At 38.2% G+C, this 19,448-nt stretch overlaps 1 protein-coding gene across 2 annotated transcripts in view; it reads left to right on the forward strand.

Moving 5' to 3' along the window:
• The window catches only part of LOC121959502 (poly [ADP-ribose] polymerase tankyrase-1), a 114,466-nt gene extending 99,030 nt beyond the window's left edge, over nucleotides 1-15,436 (forward strand). For both annotated transcript variants that reach the window (XM_042508835.1, XM_042508836.1), the window contains 8 exons: nucleotides 44-123; nucleotides 4,252-4,372; nucleotides 4,768-4,865; nucleotides 7,917-7,991; nucleotides 8,176-8,281; nucleotides 8,542-8,728; nucleotides 9,685-9,841; nucleotides 10,212-15,436. In XM_042508835.1, coding sequence (XP_042364769.1) covers nucleotides 44-123; nucleotides 4,252-4,372; nucleotides 4,768-4,865; nucleotides 7,917-7,991; nucleotides 8,176-8,281; nucleotides 8,542-8,728; nucleotides 9,685-9,841; nucleotides 10,212-10,298 — 911 coding nt within the window. In that variant the 3' untranslated portion in view covers nucleotides 10,299-15,436. The remainder of the gene's footprint in view (nucleotides 1-43; nucleotides 124-4,251; nucleotides 4,373-4,767; nucleotides 4,866-7,916; nucleotides 7,992-8,175; nucleotides 8,282-8,541; nucleotides 8,729-9,684; nucleotides 9,842-10,211) is intronic.
• Nucleotides 15,437-19,448: the final 4,012 nt, after the last annotated feature.

Genomic DNA, 19,448 nt, shown 5'->3' on the forward strand with positions numbered 1-19,448 from the left:
AGACTCCTCGATTAACCCAGCTGACATCACTGTGTCTCTGCAGCTCTGCTCGACATGACCATCAACCAGTTCTTGAAGAGTCTAGGTCTGGAACACCTCCGAGACATCTTTCAGCGGGAACAGGTAAACACACACATATTTTTTTCTGTGTCTGGCAGAAAACAAAAATCAGAGGGAACAAGAATGATGTAAATATCCAACTTTTATAGTTCAAGCTTGTCATTGTCTTGTCACTTTCAGGTAATTCAGTCTTGTGTTAAATTCATTATTTTAATCACTTTCTTTTGTTGTTGATTAATTTTACATTCTTCATGTCAGTTTATACTCTAGCAGCATGGCTCAGTGTTCCTCTGTGGTCCGCCACTTTGGTTCAGACTGAATTATCTGAACAACAGCTGGATTGCCGTAAAAATCAGTCGAGACATCGTCGTTTTCCCCTGGATGAGCTGTAATAACTCCGGTGATCGCATAACTTTTTGTCACGGGCCGTCAAAATTTTAATTTGTCCAACATTTTTATGGCTCATTATAGCTTTGTTTATGGCACAATAGTTGCAAAACTAATGACATTCCCATCAGTCTCAACTGTAATTTGTCTTAACTGCTCATCAGCAAATGTTTGCATGCTAAACTAAGATGATGATCACGGTGAACATCACACTTTCTTAGCATCAGCATGTGAAGATGTTAGTAGTTACATTTAGCTCGAAACACCACTGTGCCTCAGTACAGCCTCATAGAGCCGTTAGCATGGCTGTAGACTCTTATGCTCTTACAACACACCACACGATTTTTTCGAGGATTTCGCTGTCCAATGTTGGAATATATGTAGGAGTTTTGCTGGAGTTATGGTGCGCTCCCGTAGCCTTGGTTGTGATAAAACTTAGTTTGAGCTGTCTTATGTCAGACTTTTTCCTGTCTGTACATTGCAAAACAAAATCCCAAATATGTTTAAAACATATTTAGTCTTGGCTGATGCAGATACTGAACTTCAGTGACGTTGTCAACAACCAATAGCTTTGCTCTCTCCAGCACCAAACAAGAAGCAGTAAACGGGTTAGACAGTAAACATGGAAGGGACTGTACAAGAAGGTGGAACAAGTCGCAGTTCTCTTGTTCTGTGGAAAAGAAGGAGAAACTCCTGAAGTTGTGGAGTCAACAAGAGTAGGTGTTAAATTCATCGTGATTCTGATCCACCAACCAGCTTTTATTTCAGTGAGAAATTTTAATTTTTAGAAACAGTTTGCTTCTCTATTCCATGATCTTCTCCCACTAAAGTGGCACAGCTAACCATTAGAGGCTGCTAGCGAGCGGCAAAATGTAAAGTTTGGGTGCTAATGCAGTCTACTATCATCTACTTATGACTCCTTTTTATCTGTTTTTTTTTTTTTTTTTTTGCAATCACTTTAAGGAATCGATAGTGTGTCATATTTTTAAAGGGAGTTTGGTGTAACATTTTCCACTGGGGGCTGGATGGAAATTATCTCAATAGCAGTCTTGCAAATAATGACTCTGCAAGATCGCCTGTCTCTTATAGTTATTGACTAAAAACTTACATTGTCTTCAGATGTAAGAGGGTGTCAGACTTTTGACTTTTTAAAGTCTTTTTCAAGGTCTTCTAGTGTGTGATAGGCATTTTGAAAATGTTAATGTACAAACAACAGGCAGAGACGTACAGAATGAGTTTGACAGCAGAAGTAGGTGGTGTTGTCGACGGAGCAACAGAAAAAGACGAGGCATACAGATGGATGGAGTGAGAGAGGCTAGAGGGAAAAGATGGAGATATAGACGAAAGGCGAGTAGACGGAAAAGGAGATGGATGGGAAGATGGAGAGAAGAGAAAACAGATGGAAATAGAAAGTGAAATTGAAAGGTGGCACCGGGCAAAAGGCTAAGCATAGAAGGCAGAGTGGGAGCGATACAGAGGATATGTGTGTTACATTTATTCTTGGCTCCCCTAAAGGTATAACAACCTGTCATTAATATTCAGATGAAGAGTGAGTTAGAGGTGAGAGTCAGCTCAGTGTTAATGGAGAAGTATATTTTTATTCCAGAATGCCATGACTCAGAGTCATAACAAAGAGATATGCAGAACTTAAACTGATTATGTGAAACAGTGCATTTTATATATCTGATTATTATAAAACCATGGTTTTACTCATTATGTGGTAATAACAATATTGTTTAAAGTAAAACTCTGAACACAACTCATTAACTTTCTGCTGTGTGAATCCTCCTTCTGTTCCCTTCTGCAAAGCCCCACTGCTGATTTGTTTGTTGTTGTAGATGAGGATTAGTGGAAACTCTTTGTCAACATAAAGTTTGATAGAACAGTTTATGCAAAAAAATATAGGGATTGGCGCTTATTACTGTCTAGTGTTAATCCTTTCATGCAGAAAGAATGCAATAATCTTGCAAGATGCAAAGAATTAGTAGAAGGAAATAGAAGAAGTTATTTAAGTCCCTTCCGAGTGGACGAAAAAAAAAACATTAACACCCACTGACATCTGGCCTTTGTCTTTGGTGGGAAAGGTTACAAACAGCTTTTATTTGGAGGATGAAGTACTTTGCAGTTGTTACAGATAGTTTTATTGGCTCCATCTCTGATCAGCAGGGTTGGAAACATGACATCCAGTTTGACATGCTAAATTTATTCTCTTTTCTGATGCGACCATCTGTAACTTTGGTGACTCAGCCACAAATTTGGTCAGTCTCAGTCCAAGCAAGGCTCAAACATCCCTGCAAATTACTGGGCAAGAGAGCTTCCGCTGAAGGTCTGAGGGAAGAGCTGTGCACCTAAAAGATTTCGTAACAAAACAGATAAGGGTTGCACAGACTGCGCTGTAGGGTTGGGTATCAAACTACCGACTTTTAAGGTTACCAACTGAAGTGTAAAAAAGTGCCACTAAGCTGAAAAGTAGAATAGCCTAGTATCACTGCTATTTGTGACTGTTTTTTAAATTATGTACTTATTCCACGTATGTGAATTGGGTCTAAACAGCTTTTTGACTGCGGCTTGTTAGAAAAACTCCTTTTTTGCTATTATAGAAAAAGTACAGCACTCAAAAAAGATACCAGTACCGATTACCGTACCCAAACCAACCCTATCACATTGCAATGATTGCCTAGCTACAGAACTCGGAGTTCGTAGACGCCCATTCAAATTTCACTGTGCTTTAAAAATGGAGTTCTATGATGAAATGTTGGCTGAGCAAATCTGCTCAAGCACTGTGCTGACTGCCAAAAGCATAAAAAAGGTGCAGCCCTGTTTTGCACCTTTGAACCTTTGAACATGACATACCAGAGAAAGAAATATTTGTCTACTGTCAGAGGAATTTATCACCTATTTTAGCTTTTTTTTTCCCCTCGTGCTAAAGAACCTGCATATACTTGCTTACTTCAGTGGAAGAAGGGTTTTACTTTGACGTTCCAGGTGGCAGATTGTTTAGATGATGCTTTTCAACACTGTGATGAAATTGTGAAATGGCAGCATAAAGTGTCAGCCAGTGGTGAGAACTACGCTGATGTGTTACTTTCATTAGTTTTAGATGATTAGTCTAAATTGGGTGTGTTTTGCTCTGTTAGAGAGCTCATTCAGGCTTCTGGCGGAGTAAAAAAAAAAAAAAAAACCTGAAAGTTTTCATCTCTTTGCTATGATTTCTGAAATTAAATTGGGGTTTTTGAATTCTTTTTTGGGGCCAGACAAAATTCCAGTTGTGCTTATTTCTGCTGGTGCTTTTCTCAGTAAACTCCCAGCAGAGTGTTTAGCAGTAGCAGCAATCACAGCAACACAAAGGAAAGTAGGTAAAGGTTACTGTTTAAAAAGCGGAGTTATCTCTGCCTCTAGCATGAATCTCATCTCTGCTCTCTGTGAAAAAACTAGCAAACTTCACCATCACCAATTTGCATATCAATGGTTTGATTACTGCCACTCACTCATTGACCTTTTCTTCTTGCCGCTTCTGTCTTTCTCTCATGAATATTTGTCAGACCCATTGTCTCAGAGATATGTCTTAGATCGCCAAACTCTTGTATTCATTGTTGGAACTTTTTAGCATAATTTTCTGTTGTCACCATAAAACTGTAATGTTCTACCGTTAGATACAACAGAAAGAAATAAGATTTAGTTGACAGATGTATAATTAGAAGTATGGCTAGTATAGTTAGTGGACATTATTTTCATAAAATATTCTTTTCCATTTGAAGACAACCATAAGCAAGACTAACTTGACTTTTTGTTCTTTCCGGGCAGATTTCGCTGGATGTGCTAGCAGACATGGGTCATGAGGAGCTGAAAGAGATCGGCATCAATGCTTACGGTCACAGGCACAAACTTATCAAGGGCATCGAGAGGCTGCTGGGAGGCCAGCAAGGTCAGGACACACACAGACACGCGCACACACAGAAAGATTACACAATTGTTCCTTTGTCAGATTAACTGAAATTAAACTGATGTTTAATCTGAAAGTAATCTTAAAAGTTCTCCTAATATAATGTTAAATTGTGTTATTTGACAAACTTATTTTGAACCAGTTGAGAAACACAAAAAATGCTCATTTTACATCTGTATGTTTATACAGTATATATCTGTGTGTGTGTGTGTGTGTGTGTGTGTGTGTGCCATTATATTTCATACATAAATATATATATATATATATATAACGTCTATAGATAGATGGATAGATGTGTGAGTGAATATATGTTATAAAATTCAGTGTCGTCATTTATCCTTTCCTGTATTATTCACTTTCAAAATGTTTGTTTGTAGGTGCAAACCCATACCTGACGTTCCACTGCTCCAGCCAGGGCACCGTGCTCATCGACTTGGCACCGGACGACAAGGAGTTCCAGTCTGTTGAAGAGGAAGTACGTAAACTCACTTTTACACACACTCATCCAGACACCGCTGCTGCGTTCTGAGTTGTTCCCCATTTCTTTTCAATTCAGTACATACTGCAGCTGCCCTTACAAAGTACACAATTGGCACTGAGTCCCCGCACAAATGGGCATAATACTTCATTATTACATTGTGCCCTGAACTTGACCCTCTTACTCATATATCTCACAGTCTGTGGTGCAAAATTTGAAGTAAAATTATGCAACTGTAAACACAGCAGATCTTATCACTTTACGTCACATGAGAGACACAACTGCATTTGCATTTTTTTGCCAGAGACAGAGGTCCACAGGGAGAGCTCTGCTGCTGTTACTTGCTTTAACTTTTAAGTTAGAACTCCGTACATTGTAGATTGATTGATTGATTGACTGATTGATTATAGTCATTGCTGCTTTTGTCAATGAGCTGTCATCTGGCTGCTGCTCAGTCAGTGTGACATATTTCTAAAATATGTATGTTGTCCATCATTAGTAATTCTTAGGACATCTTACAAAGGAGACGCCACATTGTGTCACCACAGTACAGCAAAGCTCTGCACGATAGACTTCATATCAGTGCTGCTGCTCCACTGACTGTATTTCTCTTGTAAATGATAGCGGTAACTGAAATAGACAGCAGATATCAGTCTGAATGGATTTAAAATTAATGAGGACCGTCAGATGTTAACAGAAATTTAACAGGTAATTTAAACTGTAATTTTTACTCGAGAACCTGAAAAATGACTGACATGAGATCTCTTCAGACTGTGTCGAATACCAGGTTAAGTGCCTCTGCCTCTTCACAGCAGTATTAAAGTCATCAATAATTTCAGTCATTAGGATAATCGCTAATTTTATGAAAGGCGGTAAATGATTTCGCCCACATCATTGAAAACCTTCTCCAAAGGCTCCATCAGCGTCTGCACGGTTTTACTTCAGATTCTTTTTGGGAGTCAGTTCGTCTTTTTCGCTGCTGATTCCACACTTTTGCAGCTGCACTAAATTTCCCACGGGCATTGTTTAGTTATCTACTGTGAATGAGTTGCCGCTCTAGTTCATCGCCGATTTTATGGCTCTGTGTGATCTCAGGTGCAAGTTTATTAGGTATACCTACTAGAACTAAGGCAGGATAATAAAACATAACCTATAAGAAGCTAGTGTTTATTACAGGACCGGTCAGTGTTTGTCCAAACCAATCTTTATCACTGAGCATAGACTAAACTACACAAACATCTCTTTGTGATGCAAAGAACTAATTGCAACAAAAGCAGACTGTTGCGCCCCCTCATGTTGCTGTGTTTTGGCCAAAACTTTTTACATGAGTACACCAAACTGCAGCCAACCAGCACATATTCTGCACCTGCGTAAGAGGAAGTACCCCTCCGTAACATGAGATGGTGTTGGTCTGTAACTGTCATTCGAGAAGTTAAAACGGAAGACCGCTTTGACACTAGGTTGCCAGTTAGCACATTAACAACACAATCTGATGTTGAAAGAACAGAGCATATATACCATGCAGCAGTGAACAACAACACAAACCATCAGGAGACGTATCTGCTAAAATGCTCAATGGCTAAAGAAAAACAATCGTACCTTAAAAAACAAGTCTGTTTCGACTTCTTGACTTTGCTTTCCTGCACTTATGTTCTTTTTCTTGTGCTGAACTGCCAGTAAGAGCAACTTCTCTTACTGTTGGGCTCCACTGTTGTTTCAACATGCTGAATCGTCTGTAAAAAAGCAGACAATGTATGATGAGTGCCAATTGTGTTGGACACATCAATAAGCCTAAAATGACAGCCGCGTGCTAGCATCCCAGTATTAACCGACCGTCAGCTTGATGTGTCAGGGCTTGTAGAGACACACTGGACCGTGTCATTATTTGATGCTTGGAGCAACAGCCATAATATAGAGCAACAAACTCTGGAGAGGGAGGTGGATTGGTCAAACAAACACAGGACTTTTACCCAGTAGACCCACTATTTTTGTTCTATGTTAAACTAAAAATCAACATTGAGTGATTCTTTTTTTTTTGAAATAGCATCGCATGTTAAGTGACATATATTACTTTGTGTTACATTAGTCAGAAAAGTACTTATTTAAAGCCGAACTCTCAGCTCTTATCCAAACCTAACCAGGTTCTTTTGGTATTTTTGTAAACCTAGCTTGGAAGTTTATTTTTGAAACGAGGCAGTATGCATTTAACAATTCAGAAAACTGCATTTTCTGTTCATACAGAAGTTTATTTTGAAAATACTTTAATGATCCTCATTTCAATAAATGAAGGAAATGAGTGGAGTTGTCCTGCGTCCTCTGTTGTTATCTATGCTGGGTCGAGTTCAGGCAGGCATTGCGGGTGAAACAGACAGGAACTCGACAGACATCATGCATGTAAGAAGTGGAAATTGACATGCTGTCCCTTAATGTCCGAACGTGATGCTAGAGGGTACTTGGAGCATCAAACTTTGACGTGTAGAGCCATTGACTAAGCTTCTGTATTTCAAAAGTTAGGAGTGAGAATGCGTTGGTGGTTCTGGTGAATGCTTTTGTATAACACAAACTACATCCTCCAAAATGACATTTCAGATGAACACCTCTTAAAATTGTTTAACAAGCCTGAACGGGAAGGTTATATTACACTGAATTAGTTTAAGCGAAGTGTACCTTATAAAATATCAACTGAGCATACCTGTGTAGTGTAAATGGCAATTTGTAAAACACCAGATATGGATCCTCATGGAATTAAAAGTGTCATAGTTAACAGAAAATACAGCAGGTACAGTAATTAAAGTTTTAAATATTATTTGAGGTGGCCATTGGATACCACTTTAAATATGAAAACACTCCTGGGCTGCTGAGGTAAAAAATGACTCATCATGAGGTCCTCTCATGCCATTCAGAGAGCTGTATGAATCACAATTCACAATATATGGATCCTGCATTGCATTAGCATGTTTTATCCCACACGTTCTCCATTTTAACCTTAAAAAGCTTTGTGTAAGTGTGCAATTTTGATAGTCTTTTGTCTTTTTATTTTCTCCTCAGCTGCAGAGCACGATCAGAGAACACCGAGATGGAGGCAATGCGGGTGGAGTCTTCAGCCGGTACAACATCATTAAGGTGTGTACTCGAAACGCACATACAAAAACTCTCTCTGTTAATGATCAAAACTTTGAACTTAACTTAAACAGAATAAGTCATTTTTAAATTTGGTGTCTTGTTAGAGGCATTTGCAAATATGATTACATTTTTACTTCACTCTTCATCCCTCCCTCTGTTCCTCATTTCTTTTCTCTGACTGCAGATTCAAAAGGTGGTGAATAAGAAGCTACGGGAGAGATACGCACACAGACAAAAGGAAATAGCCGACGAAAATCACAACCATCACAATGAGCGAATGCTCTTTCATGGTAAATTTACACACAGTATAGTCATTATGACCAACATTCAATTTTGCCATTTTTTTAAAGCTGTTGAACTGCTGTGGAATGGTTATGCAACCAAAGTATAGAGAGTGGTTTTTGATGGCTATTTATATTTGAGGCCTATCCTATATATAAGGATGCACATGCTTACAATAAGGGTCCCTGTTCCCACAGTGGAGGTCTGCAGGCAAAGTTTTTTGCATATATTTGTGACCTTAATGTGGATGTGTTTTTTCTCCTGCCAGGTTCTCCCTTCATCAACGCTATCATCCACAAGGGCTTTGATGAGCGACATGCTTACATTGGTGGCATGTTTGGTGCTGGCATCTATTTTGCTGAGAATTCCTCCAAAAGCAACCAGTATGTGTATGGGATTGGTGGAGGGACAGGATGTCCCACCCACAAAGACCGCTCCTGCTACGTGTGCCACAGGTGAAATGTCTAATTATTTTTTTTTCGTAAAAACATCTTCTTTACTATAGTGGCATATTCCTCTTTTTGTTTCTTCAAACAAGTTGCTACTTTATGTGTGTAAGTAAAGAACTACAAGTCAGTGACTTTGTCCCAATTCCACTTTAAGTACGAATTTGAGTTAGGTTCTGATTATGTAATTTGTTCAAACTGCAGAAGTGACAACAGCTAACCGCTGCTATGTTTTGTATAAACTTGATTTTTGTATGTGCTTTTGATGGAGGTTTGTGAAAAAGAAGGTAAACAAAAAAATATAACCAATAATTTTTCTCTGCGCTTTCAGAAATGGTATTAATTTGAAGTGTCGTACCAAAGTTAAAAATTCCTGTGTTGTAACACCAGTCGCTATCATCACACAGGATCGTAAAGCGAAAGATAGGAATCCTCTTTCATTCCCAAAATTCTGTTTTGTAATCGATGCGGAAATAAGATGCTTTTTCTGCCTCTATTGTTTATGTTTCTGTAACGTCATATAGTTAAAGCCTCGCCTTTACAGGTAGTCAGCAGCGCTCAAAAAACAGGATAAGCTCCACACATGCACCAGTAACGTGGTTTCTTTTGGAGTACTCCAGCTTCTAGTTTCTCAAACAGGGGGCTTATCTGGGTTTCTTGGTGTTTACAGGCACAAACACATAAACAAGATACTTGTGTAGTAATTGTAAAAACAATGTACTATGAAAATTAGATGTTGCATGTTTACATTATTAATATGTTGTATGGAATTGAAACAGAGAACAGGAATTTGAAATCTCTTCTCAACAAGTATCACTGCTGTCTCTTATTGCAGGAAGCAAAATCTGGGAGCAAAATGAAACTTAATGGATATAAACTTATTGTGGCATCTTATTATTTTTGAATCAAACAAATAATAATGTGACATTACCATTAGGAAGATCATCCTGTGTGTTGCATTTCAGGCAGATGCTGTTCTGCAGAGTGACGTTGGGTAAGTCGTTTCTTCAGTTTAGTGCGATGAAAATGGCCCATGCGCCGCCTGGACACCACTCAGTCATAGGACGACCCAGCGTCAACGGGCTGGCGTATGCAGAGTACGTCATCTACAGAGGGGAGCAGGTCAGAACACACACTTTTTTTACCACTACAAACAGCCTGTTTATGTGTGTAAAACATTTTTGATGTCTAATTGTATAAAATAAGTAGTGTTGTGCCGGTTTTCATCATCTTTGTTCTTTTGATTGAGTTTGTCTAAAAAATGTGAAAAAAAAAAAAAAAGGTTCAAATGCCAATTTCAGAGTCCAAGGTAAAATCTTCAATTTAAAATCCAAAGAAGTTCAATTTATACAGATATACACACACCATTTAAATAAATGACTATTAATTGTTTATCATTCATTTATTTCTGTTATATTCTTATATGTGCGTTTAAGTTCAGCACTAGAAATATGCCCTTTGTTTAGAGATTTGATGTGTTCTTTGTCCACAGGCTTACCCAGAGTACTTGATCACCTACCAGATAGTGAAGCCGGAGAGTCTGGCCACTCCTGCTGCTCCCTCCGAGCAGAAGTCCTAAAATGCAGTCACAGCTGGATCTGAGGAAGACCAGACTGAAAAGGACTAAAGTCACTCTCCAAGAGGACTGGAACTGAACTTGGGTGTTTTCAAACCTCAGACCCAAAATTAAAGTCTCCAGAGTTGAACTTTAGGTGGATGAGGAGTGTCGACTGTGCAGTAGTCAGACGACCCTCAGAAACAGACATGGATGTGTCTAAAAACAAGAAGAAAAAGTGGATGAGTTTCAGGGTGTGAGACATGCTCAGCCCAAAGCAGCAGACAGAAAAATCCATCAGCTTCTTTAATTAATTGGGTCTAATTCTGCAGGAGAAAATGCAAAGGGTTTGTTCAACATTTCTGGAAGTGTACCAGTAAGCTATTTTTTTAAATTTGCAGGCCTCTGGCTTCATCCTGAAAACAATTAAGGAAGCAATTACAACAGGACACGGTCCAAAGCAAAACAAACATCCCTGATTTTGCACCTTTGCGCGCTGCTCATGTAATCTATCTCCAGTTCTTAATGTGTTGTTTTGATTCTGTGTCCTCTTTCGGCTTTGTGCATCATCCACAGCAACAAAAAAACACCCTGAGGCCACTTCCAGAAACAACGATTGCTGTGCTGAGAGAACAGATATCCAGTACATTTTATGTTACAGCCTGCCACATTTTCACCAATGAGGCTCATATAAACAGGACACACATCTCTCTGTGTTCTCTCACAGCTTTTCTGCTGTAAACAAAGGAGAAATTATGAAACAAGTTTGTGCAGGGAGACGCAAAGAGATTACAGCAGACAAATACCCAGAAGTCAATAAGCAGAAAACAAACAGGAGACCACAATCCACTGCTGCAAACATTGCCCGCTGCACACTTTCCACTGCGCTCCATACTGGGACCATCATCAATATTCACTAAGCCAGTCAGACCAAACCAGTTCATGTCAAACGCCAGCAAATTCTCAAATACATAAATCACCATTTTAACAAAAAAGGCTCTCTGGTTTATTTTGGCAGAAAGTCCAAAATTTAAGCAAAGCTGTTGTGACAAGCAAGCAGCAACCTAAAATACCGCTTAGTCAGGCTAACTTACCTAAACATACTGCAGATGTTTTTAAAGTTGCCAAGAAGACATTCTCAAGTACAATTAAAAACTGACTTTTTGTTACTAAAGAGAATTTAGTTTTCCAAATTATTGGCATACTGTGTTTTGTTGTCAGTATTTAGTGGTCGTTCAAAGACCTTCCACAGTCAGACATGGTGGTTGCTGCTTGTTTCATCCCATCTCAGATAAAACTGTACAAAACTTAAATACCAGAACCAGAAGAACCACACCAGACTGACCAGAGACCAGACTGTCACACACACTTCCTCTTCTTAACTCAAAGCTGCTCTTGGCAACTCAAACTACTACAAATTACACAGTAAACTAGTGCACAGCACTGACAGTTTGAACTTGATCTTGTCGGGTGATGTCACAAAATTACACACAACAAGCTTACGGGGCCTCATTCAGTATTTTTTCTTTTTTTTATCCAGTTTATACTTGATAAAGGTCCAAAGAAAAGTCTCGTCAAATTCATGATGTTTCTGAAACTGCAGAATAGTTTGCACTTGTGTTTTTCCAATGATGAATCCTATTGGCAACTTAAATATAAAGCGTGTGTCAGTTGATCTCTAATTGCAAGGTAAACACACTGCCAATCCACATAAAAGGGCCATGAGACTGCAGGGCAGTGTGCACACAGATTTTTTTTTTTTAAAATGACATAATTATGTCAAAAATGGCCAAACAAAAGTCTAAAGTGCATGGGTGGATGACTGAACAGGCCTACCAGTGTCAGGGGCCCCCAGCCTCCACCTGGAAAATGTCACTTAAATTAACACGTACTTTCCACAAATAGACTCAATATAACCACAAAGAGACCCAAAAAACAAGAAGAATATCAAAACACTTGCAAATAGTCCTACAACTTCTACGAAAAGGGGCAGAACAACCATAAAAACAAAAAATGACCACAAAGTGACCTAAGGCAACTACAAAGATATGCAAAAAACCTACAAAAACACCAAAACAATTACAAAGAGCCTCAAAATGAACAAATGATTTCTAAATAGGGCAGAGCACTGCACTCCGAACATAAACAAACACACAAAGACACTTGTGGAAGTACATCTACAGGAAGTAACCGCCAAACAAATACTGAAAATATTAAATTAATATATGATAAATATATTGTAATTTAAATCCTATAATATTATCAGATAATATTATTGCAGAATTGAAGGAAACACAATAACCAATTATTCTGCACCAACATATCAGCACACAAATGTGCAACCTTCAGTGTGCAAGAATAATCCCAAATAGCAAGAAGCTATAAAAAGCACTGGTGAATGTCAAAATCGTCATGAAACTGCATAAGAGGGATTTAAGAAAAAAAAGTCATCAGAAAAGTTGCTGAATGAGACCCATTATGTTTACTAACCTGACCAGTATGCACTTGCTTTCTGCTATTGTAAAAACTTTGTTCCATCACCTCATTTGGGGCGAAAAGTGACTTTTACCAACAATGAAATAAGTTAGTTGACCGGAATAAATGAGACGTTATTTCAGTTTTATTTTTAATCAATCCTGTTTTTGGCAAGTGCAGCTTTAACATTTACATTACATAACATGACCTCATCTACACCTGTGTGCTACTCATCAATATTTATGTCTGGAGCACCTTTTGGTTTTGCTTTTTAATGTCAGAAGGGCGCACATTTTTTCCTGTTGCTGTTTACACAAACCTGCTGCCTTCTGTCTGTATCCTCTCTACTTGTAACTGTTGATGCCTCCTTGTGGTGCAACAGTAGAGTTGCTGGCTTGCAGTATTCAGTTAGGATTTATTTCTACACAGTGCTATTTATTTGTGTTTTTCTGGGGCATATTCCATTTTTGTTGTATTCCTCACATGATCTTTTTTGTTTTTCATTATTTTATGTCATCTTTATACTCCTGAAACATTACAAAAACAAATGTGAAAAGTGAGCCTTGTCATTCTATCTCAGCGAGCCATTTAGCGGGCTGGTCACAACTAGAGATCTGCAGGTTGATGGATGATGATTATTGGATGTGTTATAAAATTGCGATCAGATTTCTGTTTGTATTATCCATTTGTATTTACTAACATGTTTGCTAAACTTCATAACAGCAGATTAGCCAACACCTCACTACACACTGTACACTTGAACTGTTTTTTTTTTTTTTTACAACACTGACCATGTCTTTCTGTTTATTATTTATGATTTTCTTTTTTAAATTACTGACACTGTACACTGCGTGGGACCATACGTATGTTTAGTTTTTCAATGTCAGTTATGTTGTTTCAAGTCAAGCAGTGTGGAAGTCTTTGAGATGCCTTGAAATTGTGTGGAATTGAAAGGGAAATGGCCTTAAAAAATACTTGGCCTGCAAAATGACCATTGTATATCAATTACTTAACATGTGTTTTATGTCAGTTTCATTAAGAAAGCTTGTTTTTCTCACAACACAGTGAACAGAGATCTAAAAAAAAATCCAGCATTCTTCATTAATTGAAGTAATAGGGGTCCAAGCTGAAGAACCGCAAAATTACATACATCAAAACATCAATTTACAAATTCTACCACAACTCATGCAATGTAATCCAAGCTCATTTTTCTAGTCGTATGCCAAGTACTTCCAAAACAGATGCATTTTTCTAAAACGTTACAAATGTTAAAACACATCCGCCTACAAGTGTGCCGCTTGAGCAGTTCACGCTACTCTGCTGTGCATGAGACTGCTCGTACATACCTGTGATAAATTGTAATGTTTTAGCATAAATGCATATATCCTGAAAGCACTGAGCATACGATTGGATAAATAGGACTTGGAATATACTGCACAAGTTGTGTGAGAGTTTGTGAATAGATGTATTGATATAGGTCTAATTGTTAAACTCGGACACCTTTTACTTCAATTCATTAAGTAATCTGGATTCCCCCTTCACCACTGGGGAATCCATAATAAAGGGTTCTTCATGAAATGAAGGTAATGCTGTGAGTAAATGATATATAAATTGTCTGCAGTCCACTTGTTTGATAGCACCAGTTCATCCCAATAAAAGTGAAATATAATGATAATGTAAACTACTAAAATAGCAGCACATTTCAGAAAATTACAAAGTTATCCATTGCAGGGAAATTGAAAAGGAAATGAAATAAAACTTAAAAAATAAAATGAATGAGTAGGCAGAGTAACAACTGATGACTAAAGAAAAAATGAGAACAACTAATAAGCTTGAAATTAGATTATAATGGCAAAAAAATTTCAAAGGGAAAATTCAAGAGCCGCAGCACTGGGACTGAGTCAACACAGCATAGGGCCCTATGTAAGAGCGAGTCAGTAAAAGTATGTATTTTTAAAGACTGCAGTGTCATTTCTGTCTGTATGTCATTTTACCTGCCTGGAAAACATTTGTGATACACATGTAATCAACAACTGTCCCAATACCAATTTATAAAGCTCTGATTAGATTTTTAAACAGGTGAATGGAAAACAAAGCAAGTTTAAAGTAGGTTTTGTGTGTAAGACCAGCACTAATACTAAGGTTTCAGATGAAGTGGCAGCATCACTGTTAGCTCTCTCAGCATATACGGAGCAGGTGGAGTTTATGTTGTTGACCTCATTAAGGTCAGCAGCAGAACTGTATGATTTATGAGCAGAGCCGTCGGCTTTGTTTTAAATCAGACTGTAAATAAACTAACTCCAGATGGGCCTTTCAATGGGTCTTTTATGGACAATTGTGAGTTTATTTAGAGTTTATTTTTCTTCCTTTGAAAGACTTTTCAAAGACTTTTTTTATGTGATAACTGAGTTGTGTTTGAGCTTGTCTGTCTCGACTAATCCGTCTCAAGGGCCAGTCAGCCATCTTGTTGTGAATAGTTTGGAGGGGTGCGTGAGTGCAAGTATGTGTGTGTTTAACCAATCCATGCCTCACCTTCTGACCTGCCTTCTACCAGAAGCCACCAGTTTAATCAACACATTTCCTCATCAGTAATGTTTGACCTCCTGTTGTACAGATGGTTACAGACGTGTGAAACAGATAAACTCCTCACTCTTGTACAGAAGAAAATAAAAGAACGTAACATGGTGTATTTTTGTGTTGTTTTGTTGTATGTTTTGTGCTTTTTCCTGAGAGACACCAAGCCCCTCCAGTGGCATCGGCAGGTTGTGGCAATGCTGTGGCAATCAGTGGCAGCTCCTGACAACTCATGGCAACTCGCGCCACCCTACGGTATGTTAGCGGCACTCACTCAGCAGTTAGTACACGCTTCCATCCCACCCACTGTCAGCGAGGGTGGGGACAAGTTTGCTGTCTGCACGACAGGTCAGCAGCTCTAAACCAGTTTCAGCATGATTTTTTACCAAGCATGTTAACATTGTTATTTATGTATTTTACAGAGTATTCACACCACGAAGCCACAATGTCACAGTGTCCAGCGAGCTGCCACAGAGTGTCACAGCGTCCAGCGAGCTGCCACAGAGTGTCTCAACGTGCCACAAGTTGCCACAGAGTGCCACAGTGAGTCACAGGATGACACTATTTTGTTGGTTAGGTTGTGTAAAAGATTATTGTGTAAGTAAAAATTTAGGAGAGCATCTCCATTTCCTTTTAAAAAAACTTTTTTTTTTATACGTAACCTCATTGTAAACCATTTGCTATAAGATTTTTTTACACCGGTGACAGTGTGAGATCATAGATCATGCTAGTCATCTCCACTGCAAACCAAATCATATTGTCAAATCCTTTGTTCTAGTATTTCTAGATACAGTACATATTGTTGTCATTGGGGGCTACAGACAAAAGCGTTTTGTGTTGTGTGAGATATGTTTCATGAATGGAAAAAAAAAGGTGGTAAAGTTTGAAGACTCAGTCTTGCTAATTGTACATTTCAGTCTGGTGCGTTACACCTTTACATTTACATGCCTCGTTGAAATATTGTAGGGGGCGCTACTCAGGCATGTTAGCACACTGACAAAAGTAGCATATTGACCTGCTCAAGGCTGGACTGTTGTCCACCATGCCAAGTTTGGAATGCATTTGTGCATGTACAGTAGAGTTATAATAATTTCCCTTGCTAAGCCAAAGACAAATGGTATAGGTTTTGCGCTGACCTTTGATAAATTTCAATCGGGAAGTTCTAACGATCATGCACACTAAATTTCAACTGTATGGATTTAATTTAAAAAAAAAAAGAAAAGAAAAACGCGCCCATGTTATCAAGTTAGATCGTGCACACTGCTCGCCTGAGCAGCGTTTGTCAGGAGCGTCTCCGCTGTGCGTCAGCTGCAGCACTCCTAGACAAACGGTGACTCGCCGAGTTTTTTTACGCGAGGCGTGCGCGTTTGTCAGCAGAAATACACAGCGAAGATGGTGTTTTGATGATTATATTGACCCTATACCACTTTTTACTGCTACAGAGATGAGGAAACTCAAAGACGTTTGTTTTACTCCAACTTCCCTGTTTCCCTTTCAAAACAAAAGCCCTTTGCCAGCGTCTCTTTGGAAAGAATTCAATCAGCTGCTGATACAAGGTATTTTATACTGAAACATTTACAGGATCGTGTCGTCGGCAATGCAAGAGCTTGCACGACTTCATAAATGAGTGTAATTTGTGCCTGTAAATGTGGAAATACAGTACAAATATCTGCGGGCCGTGATGCGGAATGTTTCAGGTTGTGAGATTGAACTTTATCCAGGACAGGTGAATTTAGACTGCTGTACACAGCAGTACAAAAATACGTCAAAGACATGTCTTCTTCAGAAGGTTTAGCTCAGTGGGCATGGTAGCTGGTTAGGATGCTAGAGGTTGTAGGATCAAGACTCTCTTGGTACAAGTGGCTTTTGCAGGCTGCTGTCTAAATACCACACACTTGAATATTGAAACATGTCAGTACCCTATAATGGACAAATTATGTTGTTATGTCACAGTTTCTAAATTACCTCAGATTTTGCTTTGACATTTCTTTACAGATATTCCTTTGATTTTGACAGATGCATCTGCCAGTACTGGTTTTACCTGTTTCGGGACAACTTTGCCTGATTTATTGGCCAAAACAATATATCACTCAACTTTACATGCGTTATTTTTTTCTGCAGTATCACAACAAGTGTCTAAACTGTATGAATCTACAGCCAAATTATATTTTCTGACATAAATAAAATAAAATATCGGCTGATTTATCTGTCTTCTCTGCTGATATAAGGGTTATATGGTCTTGAAATGGAAAATTTTGTAACAGCAGTGACGTCTGTCAAAAAACTCGACAGACGCATCTGCCGATACTGGTTTTACCTGTTTTGGGACAACTTCACCTGATTTTATCAGCCAAAACGATATATCACTCAACCTTACATGTCTTATTTGTTCTGTAATATCACAATCTCTGTCTAAATTATATAAATCTGTGGTCAAATTATATATTATGGCATAAATAATATCAAATATCGGCTGATATATCTGTCCTCAATGCTGATACATGGGTTATATGGTGTTGAAACAGAAAATCCAGTATTGACAGCGACATCTGTCAAAAACTCGACAGACGCATCCGCGAATACTGGTTTTACCTGTTTTGGGACAACTTCACCTGATTTATCAGCCAAAACAATATATCACTCACAATCAGTATCTAAACTGTATAAGTCTACAGTCAAATTATATATTGTGGCATAAATAATATAAAATTTTGGCTGATATATCTGTCTGCTCTGCTGATATTAGGGTCATATGGTGTTGAAACAGAAAATTCAGTATCGGCAGTGACGTCTGTCGAAAACTGGACTGATATATCAGTCAGTCTGATAATCAACTAAGTTCTTGGCAAGGAAAATTTAGTATCATCAGTGACATCTGTTGAAAACTTGACTGATATATGAGTCAGGCCGATTATCAACTAAGTTCTTGACAGGAAAAAATCAGTATTCAGTATATGAAAATTCAGGAGACAAGGAGACAATTGTGTCACAAACAAACAAACAAAATACCACACATTTTGATATTAAAACATGTCAGTACTCTTTAATGGACAAAGTATGTTATTACATAACATTTTCTAAATTACCTCAGATTTTACTTTGACATTTCTTCCATATTCCTTGATTTCAACAGACGCATCTGCCGACACTGGTTTTACCTGTTATGGGACAACTTCCTTGCATCGCTTTCCAAGCTCAGGCCCTAATAAGGCAAAAAACATCATAATATAGCATGTGGAAAAAATGTCTCAAAACGACATAGTATAGTATCTCCAAAAATCTCAAATTTTGACATGTTCAAAAAACTGGCTGAAAACGACATATTGTAGCTTGTATAGTCGTGTCACAGCATACAATGTTGGAAAAAAGGTCAAAAACATACTATACTATGATCCCTCTCTACAAGTTATAAAAAGCTATTTTCTTGGACTTCTTTTTTAGCCATTCTATATAATGTGGTTTTTGGCCATTTTTTCCAAGTGCAATATTGTGATATTTTTGGTCTTTTTTGGCACTTTTTTTCTACATGCTATACAACGACACATCCCTACGAGCTATACAAAGTGGTTTTTTTTAGGGATGTGTCAAAATTTGAAATTTTTTGTCATGATATAGTAAGCGGTTTTTGGCCAGTTTTTCAACATGCTATATTATGACTTTTTGGGGCCTTTTTTCAACATGCTATGCTATGGCGTGTCTCTACAAGCTATAATAAGCAGTTTTCAGCCATATTTGGGACATGTCAAAATTTGAGATTTTTCGCTGTGCTATACTATGCAGATTTTGCCCATTTTGTCAACATGCTATATTATGACTTTCTGGGCTTTTTGGGGTTTTTTTTACAATTTGGTATGCTATGGCGTGTCTCTACCAGCTATAATAAGTGGTTTTCAGCCATTTTTGGGACATGTAAAATTTTAGATTTTTCGCCATGCTATACTATGTGGTTTTTGGCCATTTTTTCAACATCCTATATTATGACTTTTTGGGCTTTTTTTAAGGCCATTTTTCAATTTGGTATGCTATGGCGCGTCTCTGCGAGCTATAATAAGTGGTTTTCACTCATTTTTGGGACATGTCAAAATTTGAAATTTTTTCGCCATACTATATTAGTGGATTTTGCCC

Source organism: Plectropomus leopardus, chromosome 20 (genome assembly GCF_008729295.1).
Source record: "Plectropomus leopardus isolate mb chromosome 20, YSFRI_Pleo_2.0, whole genome shotgun sequence".
Classification (NCBI taxonomy): Eukaryota; Metazoa; Chordata; class Actinopteri; order Perciformes; family Serranidae; genus Plectropomus; species Plectropomus leopardus.